Here is an 18,568-nt window from a genome sequence, read left to right on the forward strand (position 1 = left end):
AGGTGTATTTTAGCACAGTGGTTAAAAGCTCAGGCTCTCGGGTTGACTGCTTAGATTTGATTCTTGGCTCTGTCACTTGTAGCTATGTGTGACTTCAGACGAGAAGCTCTATCTCTCTGATTCTGGGTTTCCCTGACTACAAAGCGTGGGCAATAATACTACCTATTCTATTGACTTGTGAGAAATAAAGGAGTTATTCCATATAAATCATTTAGCACAGTGCCTGAATATAACATGCACTCAATATTATCTATTATTATTTTTTCTTGAAGGGAGCTAGAACATTATTCATTCACATATTATTTGTCAGATATTTATTAAATGTATACTCCATGCAAGGCAATTTACAGGCTATAAAGTTATATAAGATCCAGACCTTTCTCAAAAGAAGTAGACAGTCTAGCAGAAAGGAAAAGTCACATGTATTGACAACTGTAAGCACAAAGCAAAGATTTCCTTGAAATCTTGCCATTTGCACAACGTGGATGGAACTAAAGTGTATTATGCTAAGTGAAATAAGTCAGTCAGAGAAAGATAAATATCACATAATTTCACTCATACATGGAATTTAAGGAACAAGACAGATGAACATAAGTGAAGAGAAGCAAAAATAAGATAAAAACAGAGAGGGAGACAAACCATAAGAGATTCTTAAATACAGAGAACAAACTGAGGGTTCCTGGCAGGGTGTTGGTTGGGGGTTGGGGGGGGGATGGGCTAAATGGGTGATGGACATTAAGGAGGGCACTTGTTGGGATGAGCACAGAGTGTTATATATAAGTGATGAATCACTAAATTCTATTCCTGAAATCATTATTACACTATATGTCAACTAACTTGGATTTAAATAAATTAAAAAAAAAAAGAAGTATTCTTTCAGGGAGAAACTAGTACCTGCTAAATGCTATAATCAGATGGAGAAGGAGCAATGATATCTTTGTGATAGTCAGGGAGGAGTGAGCAGTAAAGCTGGGCTTTGAATGACAGGTAGGACTTCTATGGGCAGGAATATATGAGAACATTCCAGGAAGTGTGGTCTAGTGGGCAAGAGCATGGGCTCCAGAGTCCATGTCGTGGGTCTCAATTCTCATCTCACCATTCACTAGTTGTGTGTCCTTGGGCACACATGTCTCTATGAGGTCCCACTTCCTTGGTTGTAAAATGAGGATAACATCATCAATCTCATAAGGTAAGTAAAAAGAAAGCATATGTAAAGAACCAGTCTTGGCTCCCAGCACAGTGAGCAAACAATAATAAATGGCAGCTGATACCATTGCTGTTGTTGAAAACAATAAAAGGAATGAAGACAGACGGACCAACATGTATTTGGCCCAGACTGGTCGCAGTGTATTGTTATGCTAAGTAGGACAGGGAAAGATGTCCTGAAAGGAAGGCTGAGGTCAGAGAAAACACACATAAAGGTAATAAAACCAATCACTGTCCCTTAAGCCTTGGTATAAAATACACCCTTGACACAGCCGGTTCAATTAACTTCCTTGGAGACTGTGTCCAAATTGGCTTCTATAAAGCATCCCTGCAGGGTGGGGGTGCAGGTGGTGGGTCTGGCAGGGACGAGGAGGAAGGATAAAATGGGAATGCCATTTCAGAAGGGCACGCTGGATGCTATGATGACATTTCAAGGTATCGTGCATTGCACACACACCCTTGCCTGTGTTTACACGAGCACAGACTGTGTCATAAGTCCAGGGTTGCAGTGGACTCACAGGGAAATGGTGTCTTTGTAAGTAAGGAAGCCAGCAATTTTGCTCATATTACTTGCAGCTGGACAGATGCTCCTAAAACATCGTCTGTTCCATCCCACCAACAAAAAACCTGACCAAAGCTTTCATTAAAAATTATTCTGCATCTCAAGCAGTCACTGAAGCAGAAGGTTGTAATAAAATTCAACACTTTTTGACTCAACAGTACAGCTTCCTACTGTGAAAACTCAAATGTTGATTAGGTTCTGGGCAGAAGCTGACCTGTAGAGACTGAGAGTCAACTGCAATTACCCTGGGCAGCAGGGGCCCATTCTGGTTAGAGACCCAGGGTACGTGAGCTCCCCTTGGACAGCTGGGTCTGCCGCCTGGCATACTGCATAGAGCCTATATGCCTCACTTGTCAGTCTGCAGAGGGAGGGACTCCTCCTTTCCACAGCTAGAAAAGAATCCCTCCAAAGTGAATTATGAAAATATAATCATCAACTGATCTTCTTCCTTCAAGTCTCTGTCCTAATGTCACCTTGGTGAGGCCTATAGTGACCACCCCTGACACTCCCCATTCCCTTGCCTGCTTTGTGTCTCCTCATAATGTTTATCACTTTGTAATATACTAGACAATTTACCTATTTTTACTTATTTATTGTTAATGTCTGTCTACTCCATTCCCCACCCCATCCCAATTCCAGAATGTAAGTTTGTATCCCCAGCCTCTAGATATAGAAAGAAATTAATAAAAAAGGGACACCCCCAGCCCCACCCCAGAATATTTACTTGTGCCGAGCACTCACTGAGTTAGGTGCTGGGAGCAGAGAGAGGAACAAGACCAAATTCCTGCCCTCAGAGAGTTCACGATCAGGAAGACAGGACAGATAGGAGAGCCAAGTATGTCCATACATTGTGAAAGGTAACCTGATAGGTTACCCACATAGGATGCTGGGAAAGATGAAGGGGCACCTAATCCAGACTGGGGGAGCCTTTGGCGCAGTGACAGGGAAGCCTTCCAAAAGGATGCCTTTAAACTGAATCTTAAAGGACAAGTAATCGTTATCTAATGGATGGTGGGGATGGCACATGCAAAGGCACAGAGCTACCAGAGACATGGTTCATTTGGGGAATGGTTAGTAGTTTGGGGTGGCTGGAGGAAACAGAGTATGGCAAGCAGGTGCCCAAAGATCTCGTTAGCCTTTAAACAGGTAAAGGGCTTTGGGGGGGCCCTTTTGGAATCTTTGGCCTTGAAGAAGGGCAAGTTCCGTGGTCATTTGACAAGAAATGTCCCAAAGTTAAGTCTCAGCTACCTCAGCACCAGCCTCTGTGTTCATCTACTAATCACTGGGTAACTGAACATCTCATCCCCCACAGGCAATCCAAGCAAGCCACCTTGTTCACCGAACAGGATGGCAGACAGTCCTTGGAGGTATTCACAAGCTCACCAGCTCTCTTTATCCTCTTTCTTTCTTTCAGTTGGTAAGGCTTATGATCATGAGACAAAGGAATGGCGTTCCCATCCTTGTCACACAGGACCCCTCTTGAGTCACCCACGTTGGCCACGGTGAGGTCCTTATCTGATAGCAGAGCAATCAAACACGTTGTACCTGAAAAACAGAAGAGAGAGGGGCAACGTGAGAGGTCAGCAGTGCATTGAGATTCAGCTATTTCTCCGTGTTACTGGATTCTTCAGTCATTAAAACTGCTCCTGCTGGGTGAGAATTTAACTCCAGACACTCTGAGAATGATGGCTGTTCACTTCAACAACACTGATCAAATCTGACAGTCCATTTTCTTAACCATGTTAGAATGTTGCTGAAATAAGCTAGGATAACATTATCATTTTCCCAAATCATTTTTGTTTCTGCTCCTCTTAATTTAAACACGTATCACATTTAAAAGGATTAGGAGAGAGTCCAAATCAATTTGAAGCTTCAGACAATTGATACATGTTTTTTGCTTCTCATTGGTGCCTAATCTCTGTGAAGTCCCAGAAGGTGGGGAGGATAGGGGTTGTGTGGGCTCCTCAGCTAGAGGGGCTGGAAGAGGCAATAAATGACAGATGCCAACAGCCTGATCTTATGGTGTCATGGGGAGCCATGAAGGAGCTGCCTATACAAACTTGCCTATACAAAGTCTGATGGCAAAGACTGGTAGCCAAAAACAGATCAGCTCCAGGGTGTGATGGGGACAGACTATAAAGGGAGAAGCAAAAAAAAACCTACAGTGATGATAGAGATGAGATCGAGGTAGATGGGAGGTGGAGGGTTGGGGTGGTCAGAGTCAGAAGGGAAGCAAGACTGATGACCTGCTTGCCTATACAAGACACAAAAGGACAAGCTCTTCTCAAACCATTCTTGAAATGAGAACGGGTAAGAGCAAATAAGAGTTGGACAGTCCTAGTCTACTTGGAGATTGCCCTTATTTCCCGCCTGGTGTCCTCTGCCCAGCTCTTTCCATTCTCCCTCCTCCCTTCTGACAATGTCACTGAGTATGCAAATACCCACTGAAATGCACAACCCATTAAGCTGTTGCTTCAAACTGTTAACGCCTTTCCTTGTTAAAATTATCCATCGATGTCTTCATTAGTATTTCCCTCCTCGTTTAGAAGGTTATATTCTAGAACAGAATGTAAACTGCATCTAAAGGGCTCTTTCGTCTTTACAGAAGAAGAAACAAGATTGAATTCTTAAATGGACGTAAAGAATAAATGCAGCTCAATATCAAGAGCAGGGAGAATAATTAGCATATTTAGCATATTCGGGTATTATAGTTCAGTTTGAAATTCCATTCTCAAGCCTATTTAACTCAAAACTGGGTTTTGATCAAAAATGGAAATACATGAAATATTGGTTAACTCAGGATTTCTGATATGAAAAGCTTTGTAAAAGAGAAAAAAGATTAATCTTAGGGATTATCCAGGCAAATTGCAAATCTTTTACCTTTTTTTAAAAAAAATTTTTTTTTTTTTAACGTTTATTTATTTTTGAGACAGAGAGAGACAGAGCATGAACAGGGGAGGGGCAGAGAGAGAGAGGGAGACACAGAATCTGAAACGGGCTCCAGGCTCTGAGCTGTCAGCACAGAGCCCGACGCGGGGCTTGAACTCACGGATCGTGAGATCGTGACCTGAGCCGAAGTCAGCCGCTTAACCGACTGAGCCACCCAGGCGCCCCACTTTTACCTTTAAAAAACACTATAAAAATGAAAATGTGAACACAAAAATAATTCATCAATTAGAAATTGTTATTCTCAGTTTTTGATATTAGTTGCCTTTTGGTCTTGAACAATCCTCACTTTCTCCTCAAGAATCTGATTGGGTTAACATGTCTAACACAATCAGAGAATATAAGGCACATTCTTAAAGTATGAAAGGTAAAATAGAAACCTTACTTTAAAGGTGCCCGGTGGCTCAGTCAGTTAAGCATCTGACTCTTGACTTCGGTTTAGGTCTTGATCCCATAGTTCATGAGATTGAGCCCTGCATCGGGCTCTGTGCTGACAGTGCAGAGACTGCTTGGGAGTCTCTCTCTCACTCTCTGTCTCTCTCTGCCCCTCCCCACTCTCTCAAAATAAATAAATAAACTAAAAAAAAAAAAGAAATATTACTTCATTGGATATTGCATGGCTTGAAGGCAGTGTATTCTCTTTGGTCCTCTTCCCTTCTCACTCTGCACACTCTGAGAGACCATGTTTTTGACCTCGGCCTCCACTACCATCTAAGCCTGTGCCACTAGCATGGCTGACACTCCTGAGGTCCATACCAGTTGGCCTGTAGGTGTTTCCACTTGCCTGTACTGCCGGGGGTCTAGGGAAGGGCTTTGGGCCTTCCTGTGAAGGAAGCAGGTGGATCCACCTGTCTATGGGCCCTTTCCCCACCCCATTTCAGCACAGCAGCTCTACACCCATCTGCTAGCTGTCCTGAGCTGCCAGGTAAGTCTTTTTTTTAATAAAAGAGGAAGGGAGAGGTCAATCCTACAGCTAGAAAAAAAAAATTGATATTTTATCGTATACGTGATTAAGAATCACAGAAGGATTTTAAGCAGGATAGTGTCATGATGAGATATGTGTTCTAAAAGATCATTTCAGTGGCAATATGGAAGATAAACTGGATCCAGGGAGAGAGAAAGAGATAATGAGCATCTGAATTAATGTAGATAGAGGGTAGGAGACAGATTATATAAAACCTAGAGAGGTCATAGAGAGTGAGGGAAATAAAGGAGAGGGGGAAACGTCTAGGATAATGTCCTACTATCTGCATGGGGGGAACTGGGTGCTCCATGGATAAGGATTTAAGGGGAGGTCTGCTTAGGGCTTCTGGGAAAGGCTTTCTCTGTCACTAATGGAGACACAACAAAGAAAATGACCCACTTCTTTGGTCCCGTGTTGGCTCATGTGTTTCCCAGAACTGTGGCAGCCATCTTGAGCCTCAGGGTCAAGGCACTCTGCTGAGGAGGGTAGAGCAGAGAGGTAAAGAGCCTGAGTCCCTAAGACATCACAGAACTGCTGAACCAGCCTGAAATTGACTTGTCCTGTGAGACATTAAATATCTTTACTGCTCATGGCTTTTTAAGTTGGATTTTTCTGTTCCTTGTAGCATCCTAACTGATTCAGGGGTTTATAGTCCAAAAAAGGGGGTCTAGGGATAGATTTAGAGTGGTTGCTTTTCTTTATTCACTTGCTGTTGGATATACTTAAGATTCATGGCCTGCCAATTCCTTTGTCAAGAACACAATTCCACTGTTTCTATGGGTAAAAAAGATGTACCTCATGAGCTGGAGTTCAGCAATTTACTGCTTTGAAACAGTGGGGGCTGCTAATGTGAGCAATGGAATCTCAGACCTGGCCAAAATGGGCGGGCCCCAGATGGTGAAATTAGAGCTGCAGGCTGTTTTTCAGATCACTGAAATGACACCCCTCCCCTCTCTGTAGAAACCTGCCTGTATCTGAGTGGAGGCCCAAGCATAATCTAAAAACTCTGCTTCCCTGGGCCACCTGGGTGGCTCAATCTGTCCGATTTTGGCTCAGGTCAGGACCTAATGATTCGTGAGTTTGAGCCCTGTATTGGGCTCTGTGCAGACAGTGCAGAGCCTGGAGCCTGCTTCAGATTCTGTGTCTCCCCCTCTCCCTGCCCCTCCCCTGCTTGTGCTGTCTCTGTCTCTCTCTCTCTCTCAAAAATAAATAAATAAACGTTGATGAATAATATTAAAAAAACTGCTTCCCTGTAAGCAATTTATCGATTGGGCTTTGCAGTCTTAGTTTGGGATTACAACAGACAATTTATAATGTTATCTTCCTTTACAGTACAAACTACCTCGTTGCTGAAAGACTCCCAAAAAACACTGTGTCTAAGAGAAAATGGACAAATCATTGTTTCTTTTGTTTGTGTGAGAAAATAACACCTCTCAAATTTTGGCTACAAGTTTTGATATAAAAGATTTATTCCACCATAGCACTATATCAGATACCAGATTCTGGCAATATTACTTAATACCTCAGGATGTTTCTACCTCTGATGTTTCTCATCTAGATGAGAACTTAATTGCAAATCTGGAAGATATGTTGGAAATTTAACCTAGTAGCCTCACTTCACAGATTAAAACAATGAAAAAAGTGAATTCACACAGACTAGACTTCAATGTCCTAATTGAATGAGGTCTGGCAAGTTATTTAACTTTTAAGCCTCAGAAAATGGCATCTAATGTAGTTACTTTAAGCTAGGTGTAATCCTTGTTTTTCTAGTCCTCATTCCTGACATTCAATCCATCATTAAGTTCTGTCACTCTTACCTCTAAGATACATCTTAAACCCTTCCAGCTCTCCTGTTCTCATTGTGTTGACTCTAGTCCAGGCCACCGTCATTTCTAAGTACTGCTATTTCAGCAGTCAGGTGAAAAACAATGATGGCCACATCCTGCATGGTCTGGCCCCCACCTAAACTATCCAATGTCATGTCATACTACTCTTGCCCTTGCTTTCCCTCCCTTCTGTTGCCCAAACATGCCAACCCTTTTTTTGTCCTTAGACCTTTGTACTCACTGTTCCCTCTGCCTCGTATATTTCCCCATCTTTGACACTGGCTGACTAATGCATACAGTGATGTCTTAGTTCAAGTGTGACATCATCCGAGAAGCCTTCTCTGATGGGGTGATCTCCCCTTTATTTCCCTTATTGCCCTCACAACACACACTTATGTAAATATCTTGTATATTTATTTAAACTAATTAGTACCAATCTTCCCCTGTACGATGTAAACTTCACAAGGGTAAAGACACTGTCCGTTTGTTTTCCCTACTATAATGCTGATGTCTAGCACAGCAGCCACTCAATATTTGCTGAATAAACGAATTAGTAGATGAATGAATAAATAATCACACGCTATCTCTTTGATCCTGAACTGACGTATGCTAAGCTTCTGCAGACTTGCTCTGAGCATGTCCACCTCATTCAATAATACAATTTACACCATCTTCTGGATACCACCACAGCAGGGAGACTTAGCGGTAGCAAAATATATATTACACATTGATCAAAACATGTGGACCCTCCTATACATGTATAACCATGCACACAGGCACACTGCCAATAACTAGAGAGAGCTTCCAGCCCAGGACCGTCCTGAGCTCTTCCCTCCAGTCCAGGCTCCTGGTCCAATGCAAATGAAACATGGGTAGGGTTTCTATCCTCACCATGCCTTCCAGAGCCTTGGGAAGTGATAAAAGTGCCTCACGGTGGTCATTACATGAGCATTCTGTGTCTGCTTCTGACCTCAGTTTGTAGTTGAGCAGAACAGACATGTTTTCATGTTGTCCTGTGAATTTTCATTTTCTTTAGGGAAAACCCACAAATGCTAATTATTCATTAGTCTATTCTTCTAAACCAGCATTCTCTCCTCTGATTTAATTTCTGGTAGGCAAAGTAAAGGTACATGAGAAAATCTCTTCTGGACTTACCTAATTATTACGGTTGGATAATATTAGGGACTTACTTCACTTGGTGAGTTGAGCTTGAGAAAAATGTAAATCCTAATGAAGGTTAAGTAACGGGTTAGTTCAGGTACCTTTGAAGACCCTGGTCATCAATGTTTTTAAACTCAATTTAGTTAATAGCAAAGTAGTAATGACAATTTATTTAGCACTCTAAATGCCATTAAGTGGCTCACAAACACACGTGTAGTTGATTTCCTAACTCTTCAGTGGGGGTGAGACAGACTTTATTCCTCCCTTTGAGCAGATAGGAAAATGAGACACAGAGGCTTCAAGTGTCTTACCCATGGTTACACTGCTCGATGCATATGCACTGTGGGACTAAGTGCCTAAAAAACCTGAGAGTCCAGAATTACTACTCTAGTAATGATAACAATAATAGACCCCAATGATAACTTTTCATTATAATGCTAAACATTTACTTCCATTGTATAACTTAATCTGCCTAAGATAAGGCATAATTATCCCCATTTAACAGATGGGAAACTAGGTCTCAGGTAGGATAACCCCCTGTCCTGGTCACATGGTCACATACCAGGACCGACTCCACCAGGCCACACCTTTGAACAATCAGCACTTCTTCCTGTTCTAAGCTGGTCTCTTCCTACTCCCAGAAGTAAAGATTTCTGTGACCTGTTTCTACACTTCTGTGTCAACTTGTCCCCTTTCGCAGTGTATGTTGGTACAAGTCACAAAAAAGTTTGTAGATCAGGAAAAAATTTAATCATGTGGCACGAGCTTCATTTAATATAACTGTGACTGTATGAACTTAAACAAAGCTGGTACACTGAAAATGCTCAATAATGAGCAATCAGAAGGCAACCTCACCTCTCTGAAATAAAAAACCAGCGGCTGGGATTAGTTGACCTATAGGCTCTTTTCAATTTTCATATTCTGCTGATCTTGATTTGGAACTGCAAATTCCAATGCCTTTAGAAAAGTAGGACAGGTAGAAGAAAAAGCCCGTGGCCCTCTTGGAGCAGCTTTATCCCCCTACTTTCGACAGGGCCATGGGTTCTGAAATATCTTCTGCTCTAAGGGCAGGCGTGAGGATAAGTAACAACTGAAATCAGATTTAAGTGTCAGGCCCACAACAGGGAATGTGGGTGGGGCTTTTGGCAAACTGGAGAACACATGCTAAGGGACAGCAGATCCTTAGCAATTAAGGCCATTGCCATGTTGGAATGTAGGCCCCTTGTGAATAGTTCTACAAATTAAAAAAAAAAAAAATTTAATATTTATTTATTTATTTTGAGAGAGGGGGTGCAAGCAGGGTAGGGGCAGAGTGAGAGAGGATGAGAGAGACACAGAGAGAGAATCCCAAGCAGGCTCTGTGGCTGGCAGCGCAGAGCCTGACTTGGGGTTCGATCCCAAAAACCATGAGATGATGACCTGAGCTAAAATCAAGAGTCAGATGCTTAAGCGACTGAGTTACCCAGGTGCCCCTGAACTCTCCTGATTTTTAAATGTTGGCAACTTTAAAAAAAAAAAAAAAAAAAACCCGTGCAAAGAAACAAAAGACACTGTGAGTCAAATGATTCTTTGACCCATTAGACTAATAGCCTCTTTTTGGGCCAGGGTGACCCTTTCTTATTCACTGCTCTGTGTGTATATATTTTAATTATAAAGTCCTTTATCAAAAATTTTTAAAGTGTTTATTTTTGTGAGAGAGAGAGAGACAGAGACAGAGAAAAAGAGTGAGTGTGAGCGGGGGAGGGGCAGACAGAGAGGGAGACACAGAACCTGAAGCAGGCTCCAGGCTCTGAGCTGTCAGCACAGAGCCTGACGCGGGGCTCAAACTCATGAACTGAGAGATCATGACCTGAGCCGAAATCAGACACTTAACCGAATGAGCCACCCAGATGCCCTGATTATAAAGTCTTTTAAAAGAAAATGCTTCTTACAATACTCATCGCTCTATTCCATGATAGTGCTTTGTACACTGCACAGACTCCTAGCACTAGGAGCGGTGTTAAGTATTTAGGTAACATGAGGTGCTTTTATAACATGTACTAATGGTAGCATTTGTACAATTCACACTTTGTGCTTTGTAAATATATACATTCTAACCATGTAAACATTCACACTCTTATTTAAAAAATATTAACAGGTGTTGAGATTTTAGACCACTTCATTTTCTTTATACCTTTCTGTATTAAGATGAATGTAATGTCATTTAAAACCCAAATGTATTCAAAACACTTCAGGAGCATATCCACTGCATAAAGCCAAGTACACAAGACATGAAGGAGGAAAAGCAGAACTGACAATCTCGTACAGGGGGAAACAAAGCCCAGGAGAACAGCAGTGACAACAGTGACAGCACTACTGCCCGCAGATAGTTCAAATTCAGATTCAGATTCTACCATCAGTGACACACAAGCTAGCCTCAGCTGCCTTTAGGCCTCCCTCTCCCCCACCCACTGCTGAATAGCCTCACCTCATCTCTGAGCAGGGCCACCTTCAACTTCTGCTCAGAGCAGAACTCCCTGCCCTGGTGCCAATCAAAGCACACTACCCTCAATCCCTGGCGCTCCCCACCCCTGCTTTCTATGTGCACACAGCTATGATTTAAAAATCGGAGTCATGAGAATCCTTATTTTCTGAAAGTTCACCTTACCACATCAGTTTTCTTATGCAAGTGGGACACTGCAGTTTGATGTTTTTCTGGCAGTGGGAGAGGGAGGCTGGGCAGAGATGGGAGAACTGGGTGGAATTAACTTGGTTTAGGAGCCACATAGTGACTCCCCTCTGTGGCATCAAGTCTTTTGTAAGAGAATAAGGAAAAGTGCCAAAAGGGAGCAAAAAATTGGGGGTGGGGTGGAGAAGAGGTAGGGGAAGCGGATGGGGAGAAGGGGACATACACACGCATACATTTGTGGGTGAGAGAGAGGATTTCATTGAAGGTGTTAACAGTCTCAAGGCCATTCAATATATGCAGCATGGGAAAATCAACACATTTATAGGATGAGGAGAAATAGGTTTATCTTGTAAAGTTTTGACAATGAATGTTAGCTCAAGAACACAATTTCAGGGCCTAGACGACATCAGGGCCCGGTGACTGACAGAAATTATATTGGTGAGCAGCAACATATTGGAAAAAGAGCAGGCGAAGCCAGTCATTAATGAAAGCATCATGGGGAATGATAAGATCACTGTCAGCAGGGACTTCCAGTCTCCACCTCCCACAGCCAAAGCTGTGAGGAGCCTTGAAACACAGATAAAGTGCCAGGTAGTTTGTAGATAAGACTCCCCGGTCTCCAGCCCCTGTCTGCATAATCTTTAAGTCCGCCAAAGTTTGACCTGCTCAGAGCTTGTTCACCAGTCTTTCTTGTAGTAATTAATGCCATGGCAGAGACAGACCTGTCGGGGACAACCTGTTGTCTGGAAAACTAAAGAGTGAGCTCTAATCTTTCCTTCTTCATTCCTTTTCTCTTAGACAAGAGACTAAGATTCTGACTAAGGACTGCCTGAGTCCTTGCACCCCCTGCTCTAAATTCTCTCAGAGGCAGGCCCTCGTCAGCCTTATACTAATATGTGTCACTGTCCTGGGAGAATCACCACTCATTAGTCTACCTCAGTGCAGAGAATTACTAAATTAATACTAATTAATGATTCATACTAAAAATCAATAATTCTACTATAATGAGTCTTGTAGTAATGCGTCTGACAGTTATTTTATGCTCTGAGAGCCTTGAGTGGAAAGTGACTGGAAAGAGATCTGTGTGTGTAGAGAGGCTTGTGCTGACCAAGTGATGAGAACTATCACATACTGACCACCTACTATGTGTCAGGCCCTAAGCCCAGTCCTTGGCATATATAATTTCTTTCATTTTAACAGCCTATAAAGTCTATTATCCCCATTTTGCAGATGATAAGACTGAGATTCAGGGATTAGCCCAAGGCCACACAGCCAAGTGAGAGGCGGAACTCACCCACTGTTTGCCAGAGTGTTCCAACCTTGAGGCAGGCTGTTACTAGCTCATATTTAATGTTTTTGTGCAAACCAGAGAAAGGTATTTCTTCCTTAAGACAGTTTACCACCAACTCCATAAAATAGTTAAAGTACACATTCAAACTGATAATAACCACAGTGTGAACGGTGCCTTCTACCACTCATGTAGTCAAACCTGCACAATGATACAGGGACCCTGCTTCTAGGCTGTATCCTACCCTGCCCACCCAGAAAGAAACCTACCATGGAAGAAGGTCACTTGAGGAATTCCAGCAGAAGAGCATATCAGAGGGTTTCTACTTCACACAGAGTCTGGTAGCAGCCCCAAAGCAACCTGAAGAGTGAAATATTGGTAGCAACATCTCTAAGGCCACATCTGAGTGTTACTGAGAACACATTAAGGCCTTCTTTACTCAAGAAGGCAGAGTATCTCTGTGGGCTTCCAAAGAGAGAAAGCAGTGATGGGACATGCCCATACACACCTCCCACAGCTTCTGTGAGTCCTGGGCTGGGCACAGATAGGAAGCTCTCCCAGATGGCACATTTTGGGTGCTCCCTTGCAACCCAAAGCTGCCTCAACTCCCCCTCATCACATTCCAGAGGACAGAGTGGCAGAAATAACATTTTGTGAGAAAAAGGTCTATTACAGATCACGAATTTTTATTTCCCAGGTGAGATTTTTGCATAAGCAAAAATTTCATCCATGGACTGTGACACTGGCTGAATGTGAGCCAGTCAACTTGATGACAAATTCTATTATTTTAAACCCTAGTGCTAATTCTAAAAAATTTCTTTTAATGTTTATTTATTTTTGAGAGAGAGAGAGAGAGAGAGAGAACGGTGGAGGGGCAAAGAGAGAGGGAGACACAGAATCCAAAGCAGGCTCCAGGCTCTGAGCTGTCAGCACAGAGCCCAATGCAGGGCTCAAACTCACACACTGTGAGATCATGACCTGAGCTGAAGTCAGACTCTCAACGGACTGAGCGACTCAGTCACCCCAAACCCTAGTGCTAATTCTAGATGTAGGTATACTTGGGCTTTTCCTTGGCAAACACATAGTAATTAATAAGATGACCAGTAGAAATAAGAAACAGTGTATGAGTGCCGGCAAGGTTTTTTCCACAAATGAGGTGTGCCACCCTAAATAGGAAAAATAATCTATTTAATGGGGCAGAGGAAGTCATAATTCAAGCTTTTAGAGTCCGATGGAGTATTCATTTAATTTTCACACCTCCCCAGAGTTAAAATATAGATATGTCATCTGATGCTCTTAAACCCTGTTTTGAAATTGAAATCTTCTTCAACTTTACTTTCAACTGCTATAATAGTAAAGTTTATTTCACCCTTGAGTGTGGCCTGGACACCCTTCTCATCCTTCCTTTTCAGTTAAGTATGAACATGATAAAGTGAGGTGGTTCCCATTAAATGGATCACGTGCGCTGGAGAGTCTTAGAAAAACCCAGAAGGTCCTCTTGCTATGGGAGTTTTCATCTATACTCTCTGAGCATGACTATTTTAAGGTATAAGTAAGCAGGCAAGCTTTTGTGATGCTCACTGATATACTTCTCATAACTACTGCTGACATTTAGTTCAGATGATAGTATGTTACTGAAATTAATTACATTATCACATACTGGATCCTAAGTCCAGTATCTTTTAATAATAAATAAAATTAATTTCATGGTTCTTTGATTCTTCTTACATAAGCCAGAGAAGCACTGGCTACGTTTTTTCATGTCTTCATGTTATTTGAGGATTCTTCAGTGAGATATCTCACTTTTCTCTAGGGTTCCCAGCAAATTACAAGTAGTCTCTGCTTCTTTATGAATGTTGGAAGAGTGGGCATAATAGGAACTTTGGAAATTAAACTTTATAAAAGGGGCATTTGCTTTTTAATAAAAGGCAGAAAGGAGAATGGCAGAAAGAGAAGAGGGAAGAGGAAGGCTGGAAACTGAGAGGTGTAGCCTGATTCATCTGGTGCTTAACAAAGAATTACATTTTCTTTGGCTTTTTTTTCTGTTAGCATAGAATCAACCCTCTTCCCTTTGGTTTCAGTTCAAAACAAACCTGGTCCTGGGGCGCCTGGGTGGCTCAGTGAGGTAAATGTCTGATCCTTGACTTTGGCTCAGGTCATGACCTCAGGGTCATGAGATCCAGCCCGAGTCAGGCTCTGCACTGGGCATGCAGCTGGCTTAAGATTTTCTCTCTCTCTTTCTCTCCCTGTCCCTCCCTCTCTCTCTCTCCCTCTGCCCTTCCCCTGCTCATTCTCTCTCCAAAAACAAACAAATCTGGCCTTTGAGTTTATTCAGTTATTTAAATTACTGTATAGCTATAAATCTATTTGCATATTCATGTGCTGGAAGAATGACATTTGGAGATATCAACTGAAGTTCCTGCCCCTTCACATGTACATGAGTCTCCTTCCTTCAATGTGAGGCACTCATCGTCCCAGGGAAGATTAGGATTGCTGTGGCTGAAGTGTAAAGAGAAAAGAAACAAGCATGCTTAGTTTTTGAGCTTCAGATAGGCTATGGAAACTCACAAAAAAACAGTATTCTCAGGAGAAAACTCTTTTTGAGCATCCATCAGCCCAGGTTCTGGACTGAACCCCAGGCATATGAAGATGGAGCAAATAGCGAGTTTTCCTGCCCACGAGTGCTCTCTCCCTGACCACTACGGCTGCCCAGGTAGGAGAGGCGGGGATGAAGGGGAGACACAAAGGAAAACGGGAGGGAGTCTTTGATGTGTGGGTCTCCAAGAATCATGTGAAGCTTGAAGCAGAAAAGACTCAGACCTAGCTTTCCAGGGCAGAGCCTAATAAATCACAAACCTCTGTCCCAGTGCGGAGAGGTAAAGGTTGAACGAGCTCACTTACACAGCCCAGTGTGCAGCAGACAGAATAACTGAGAACTGCCAGGCTGTCCCTGCAAGAGGAATGGCAACTTTCAGATGCTTCAGAGATGGGATGAGGGAGGCCCTGGGTCATCCTAGCAGGTACCAGGACATTAACAACAGCCAGATACTCAGATCACTCAGATCACTTCTGGGGAAGGGGGGGATGCAAACACGAACTTAACATAGGAACTTGAGAAAAATCAAGAAATAATGGGATATACCTGGAAATGAATAGAGTAGGATTTTAGTATCAGATCCAATATGGACTCAAAATCTAAGTTCCAGTCAGTTCTAGGGAGATAAATAGGTTACATTTTTACATGTTTATTTTGTAACTGCATAATGCGTGTGGACGGATGGATGGATAGACAGGTGATAAGATATCTCATGTCTGTTGCGCATTACACATCTTAAATTTTATCGTGGCCTAGAAATTAGTAAATTAAATTTAAGGGGTGCCTGGGTGGCTCAGTTGGTTAAGTGGCTCTTGATCTTGGCTCAGGTCATGATATCACAGTTCTCACAGTTGGGATTCTGCCTCTCCTTCTCTTTGCCCCTCCCTTGCTTGTTCTCTCTCTCTCTCTCTCTCTCTCTCTGTCTCTCTCTCTCAAAATAAATAAACTTAAAAACATTTTTTTTTTAAATAGCCAGTACCAACAATGTTCGATAACCAAACGTGACTTCCCTGGCTGCTGAGTCAGTTAGCACACATCTATTACTGAGAAATTCTAGCTCGTAGGAGAAACAGTCTCCAAAGCCAAGTTTGCCTTTGTGAAGCATGCCATTGGCAGGTTCTGCAGTTACATAAATTATTTCTAGATGACATTTTGCATCCAAACGAGCACAGTCAGTGATATCCCCATTTAAAGGGACAAAATAAAGGCTGTACAATTATGTTCATTTAGGACAAATAAATAAAGCCAAATAATATTTGGGGCCAATTTGATCTGATGATTATTAACTCTCTAGCTTGCTTTGGGTTCAGTGGACTATGAAACTGACCCTAAAGCTGTGTCCCCAGGCAAGCTGCTGTCCCAAAGATCCGGTAAAATCCTTATGTTAATCCCATCTGGCCCATCTGGGCACACACCAAAAAGTGATATTCCCCCTATGCATCAACAACTGGGAAAATACAACCATATTAGTCCATGAAAATGACTCTCTTTTTTCTCTTTCTCATACCTCTATCTCCTGCATCTAATAATATAAGATTGTGTGTGTGCGCGCATGCATATTAAATCGTTTTATGTTCTCTGTTCCCTCATTCAGTGCCTACTGCATGCAAATTACTAGGCTTGATTTTGGAACAATAAAGATGAACAAGATACAGTCCTCAATTCCAAGGCATTTACTGCCTAATGACAAGATGGAAGCAGACCCTAGACTCCAGAGTGGAAAATGCTATGACAGTGCCATGAGAGCCTGGGTGTGTGGACAGGAGTGATGGCAGAGAGGGAGCTTGGTTCAGTCTGGTTAGATGTTAGGTGGTGGGGAGAAATGGAAGATGATGGGGATGAAGTGAGACCTTAGCCCCCTCTTGAAGATGTAGCAGGGTAATGAATTCACATACATAGCCCAATATGGTTCTTAGCATAAAGAAAGAGGTTAAAAAAAAAAAAAAAGAATTTGTAGAATAAAAATGAATGAAAGGAACAGCTTTCTAATGGGGATTTCTTCACATTTCACTTTCAAAACAAAGAACAGAATAAACACTTATTTATACTCTTGGATTTAATAAGGTCAATTCTTGAATTTTATTCTAAGAAAATAATCAGAGATGTGAACAGAGCCTCAAGTACAAGGACTGACCTCATAGAATTATTTAAAACAACAAGGCAATAGAAATAATGAAAATAAGTAGACATATATTTATTATGAAATATCCAAATAATAAGGCATAGTATAAACATTACATCTAGTGTTTCTAAAGAACATGTACTGTCATGGGAAAGTACTCATAAGTGAAAAATGAAATAAAACTGTAAATAAAATTTTTTTTAATGTTTATTTATTTTTGAAGAAAGAGAGAAAGAACGTGTGCAAGCACAAGCAGGGGAGGGGCAGAGAGAGAGAGGAAGACACAGAATCTGAAGCAGGCTCCAGTCTCTGAGCTGTCAGCACAGAGCCTGACATGGGGCTCGAACCCACAAGCTGTGAGATCATGACCTGAGCTGAAGTTGGACGCTTAACCAACTGAGCCACCCAGGCGCCCCTAAAATTTCTTTTTTTTTTTTTTAATGTTTATTTTAGTTTTGAGACAGAGAGAGACAGAGAGCTGGGGAGGAGCAGAGAGAGAGAGAGAGAGAGAGAGAGAGAGAGAGAGAGAGACAGAATCCTAAGCAGGCTCCGGGCTCTGAGCTGTCAGCACAGAGCCTGATGCAGGGCTTGAACCTATGAACAGTGAGATCACGACCTGAGCCTAAGTCGGACACTCAACCAACTGAGCCACCTAGGTGCCCCACCCCTAAAATTTCTTAAAAAATATACTACGTTAGCATTTTTACTTGAAAAAAAACTGTACATAAATTATTCCAATTTTCATTTACCTCAATAAATACATATATAAATATACACAGAAGAATATTAGATGGAAACAAAAAGAAAATATTGGTTATTAAAGTTGGTTTAAAAGTTGTTTTGAAAAATTTTCTGAAATCTCTACATTTAATGTAACTCATTTACAGGAATTATCTCACTTTTACCAAATTCAGTGCTTTTTACTTTTGTGCTCTCAATGTTGGGCACTTCCCTCCCTTCCTACTGCTGAGGGTCTTCTGCCATGGTCTACAATGATATGACTGGATTTTTTGTTTAGTTGTTCAATTTTCCTTGCTGAACTAACCTGCCATTTCAGTCAACAAGACTGAGCCTATCCAACTGAAATACTGATTAGTCTTCCTGCCTTCCCTCTATCCGTTTTGGTCAATGTAGTTCCAGGGAGAGAAGAAATAGCATCTGGAGGAATGCCAGGCCCAAGACTTATCACGGGTAGTATTTCAAAAGCTCTGGGTTTGCTGACACCACCA

At 42.0% G+C, this 18,568-nt stretch overlaps 1 protein-coding gene across 3 annotated transcripts in view; it reads right to left on the reverse strand.

The window, feature by feature from the left end:
• PPM1L (protein phosphatase, Mg2+/Mn2+ dependent 1L) overlaps positions 1 to 18,568 on the reverse strand; it is a 302,063-nt gene that overhangs the window by 10,365 nt on the left and 273,130 nt on the right. For all 3 annotated transcript variants that reach the window (XM_045503076.1, XM_045503078.1, XM_045503077.1), the window contains exon 3: positions 3,152 to 3,313. In XM_045503076.1, coding sequence (XP_045359032.1) covers positions 3,152 to 3,313 — 162 coding nt within the window. The remainder of the gene's footprint in view (positions 1 to 3,151; positions 3,314 to 18,568) is intronic.

This window comes from Leopardus geoffroyi, chromosome C2 (genome assembly GCF_018350155.1).
Source record: "Leopardus geoffroyi isolate Oge1 chromosome C2, O.geoffroyi_Oge1_pat1.0, whole genome shotgun sequence".
In the NCBI taxonomy this organism is placed as follows: domain Eukaryota; kingdom Metazoa; phylum Chordata; class Mammalia; order Carnivora; family Felidae; genus Leopardus; species Leopardus geoffroyi.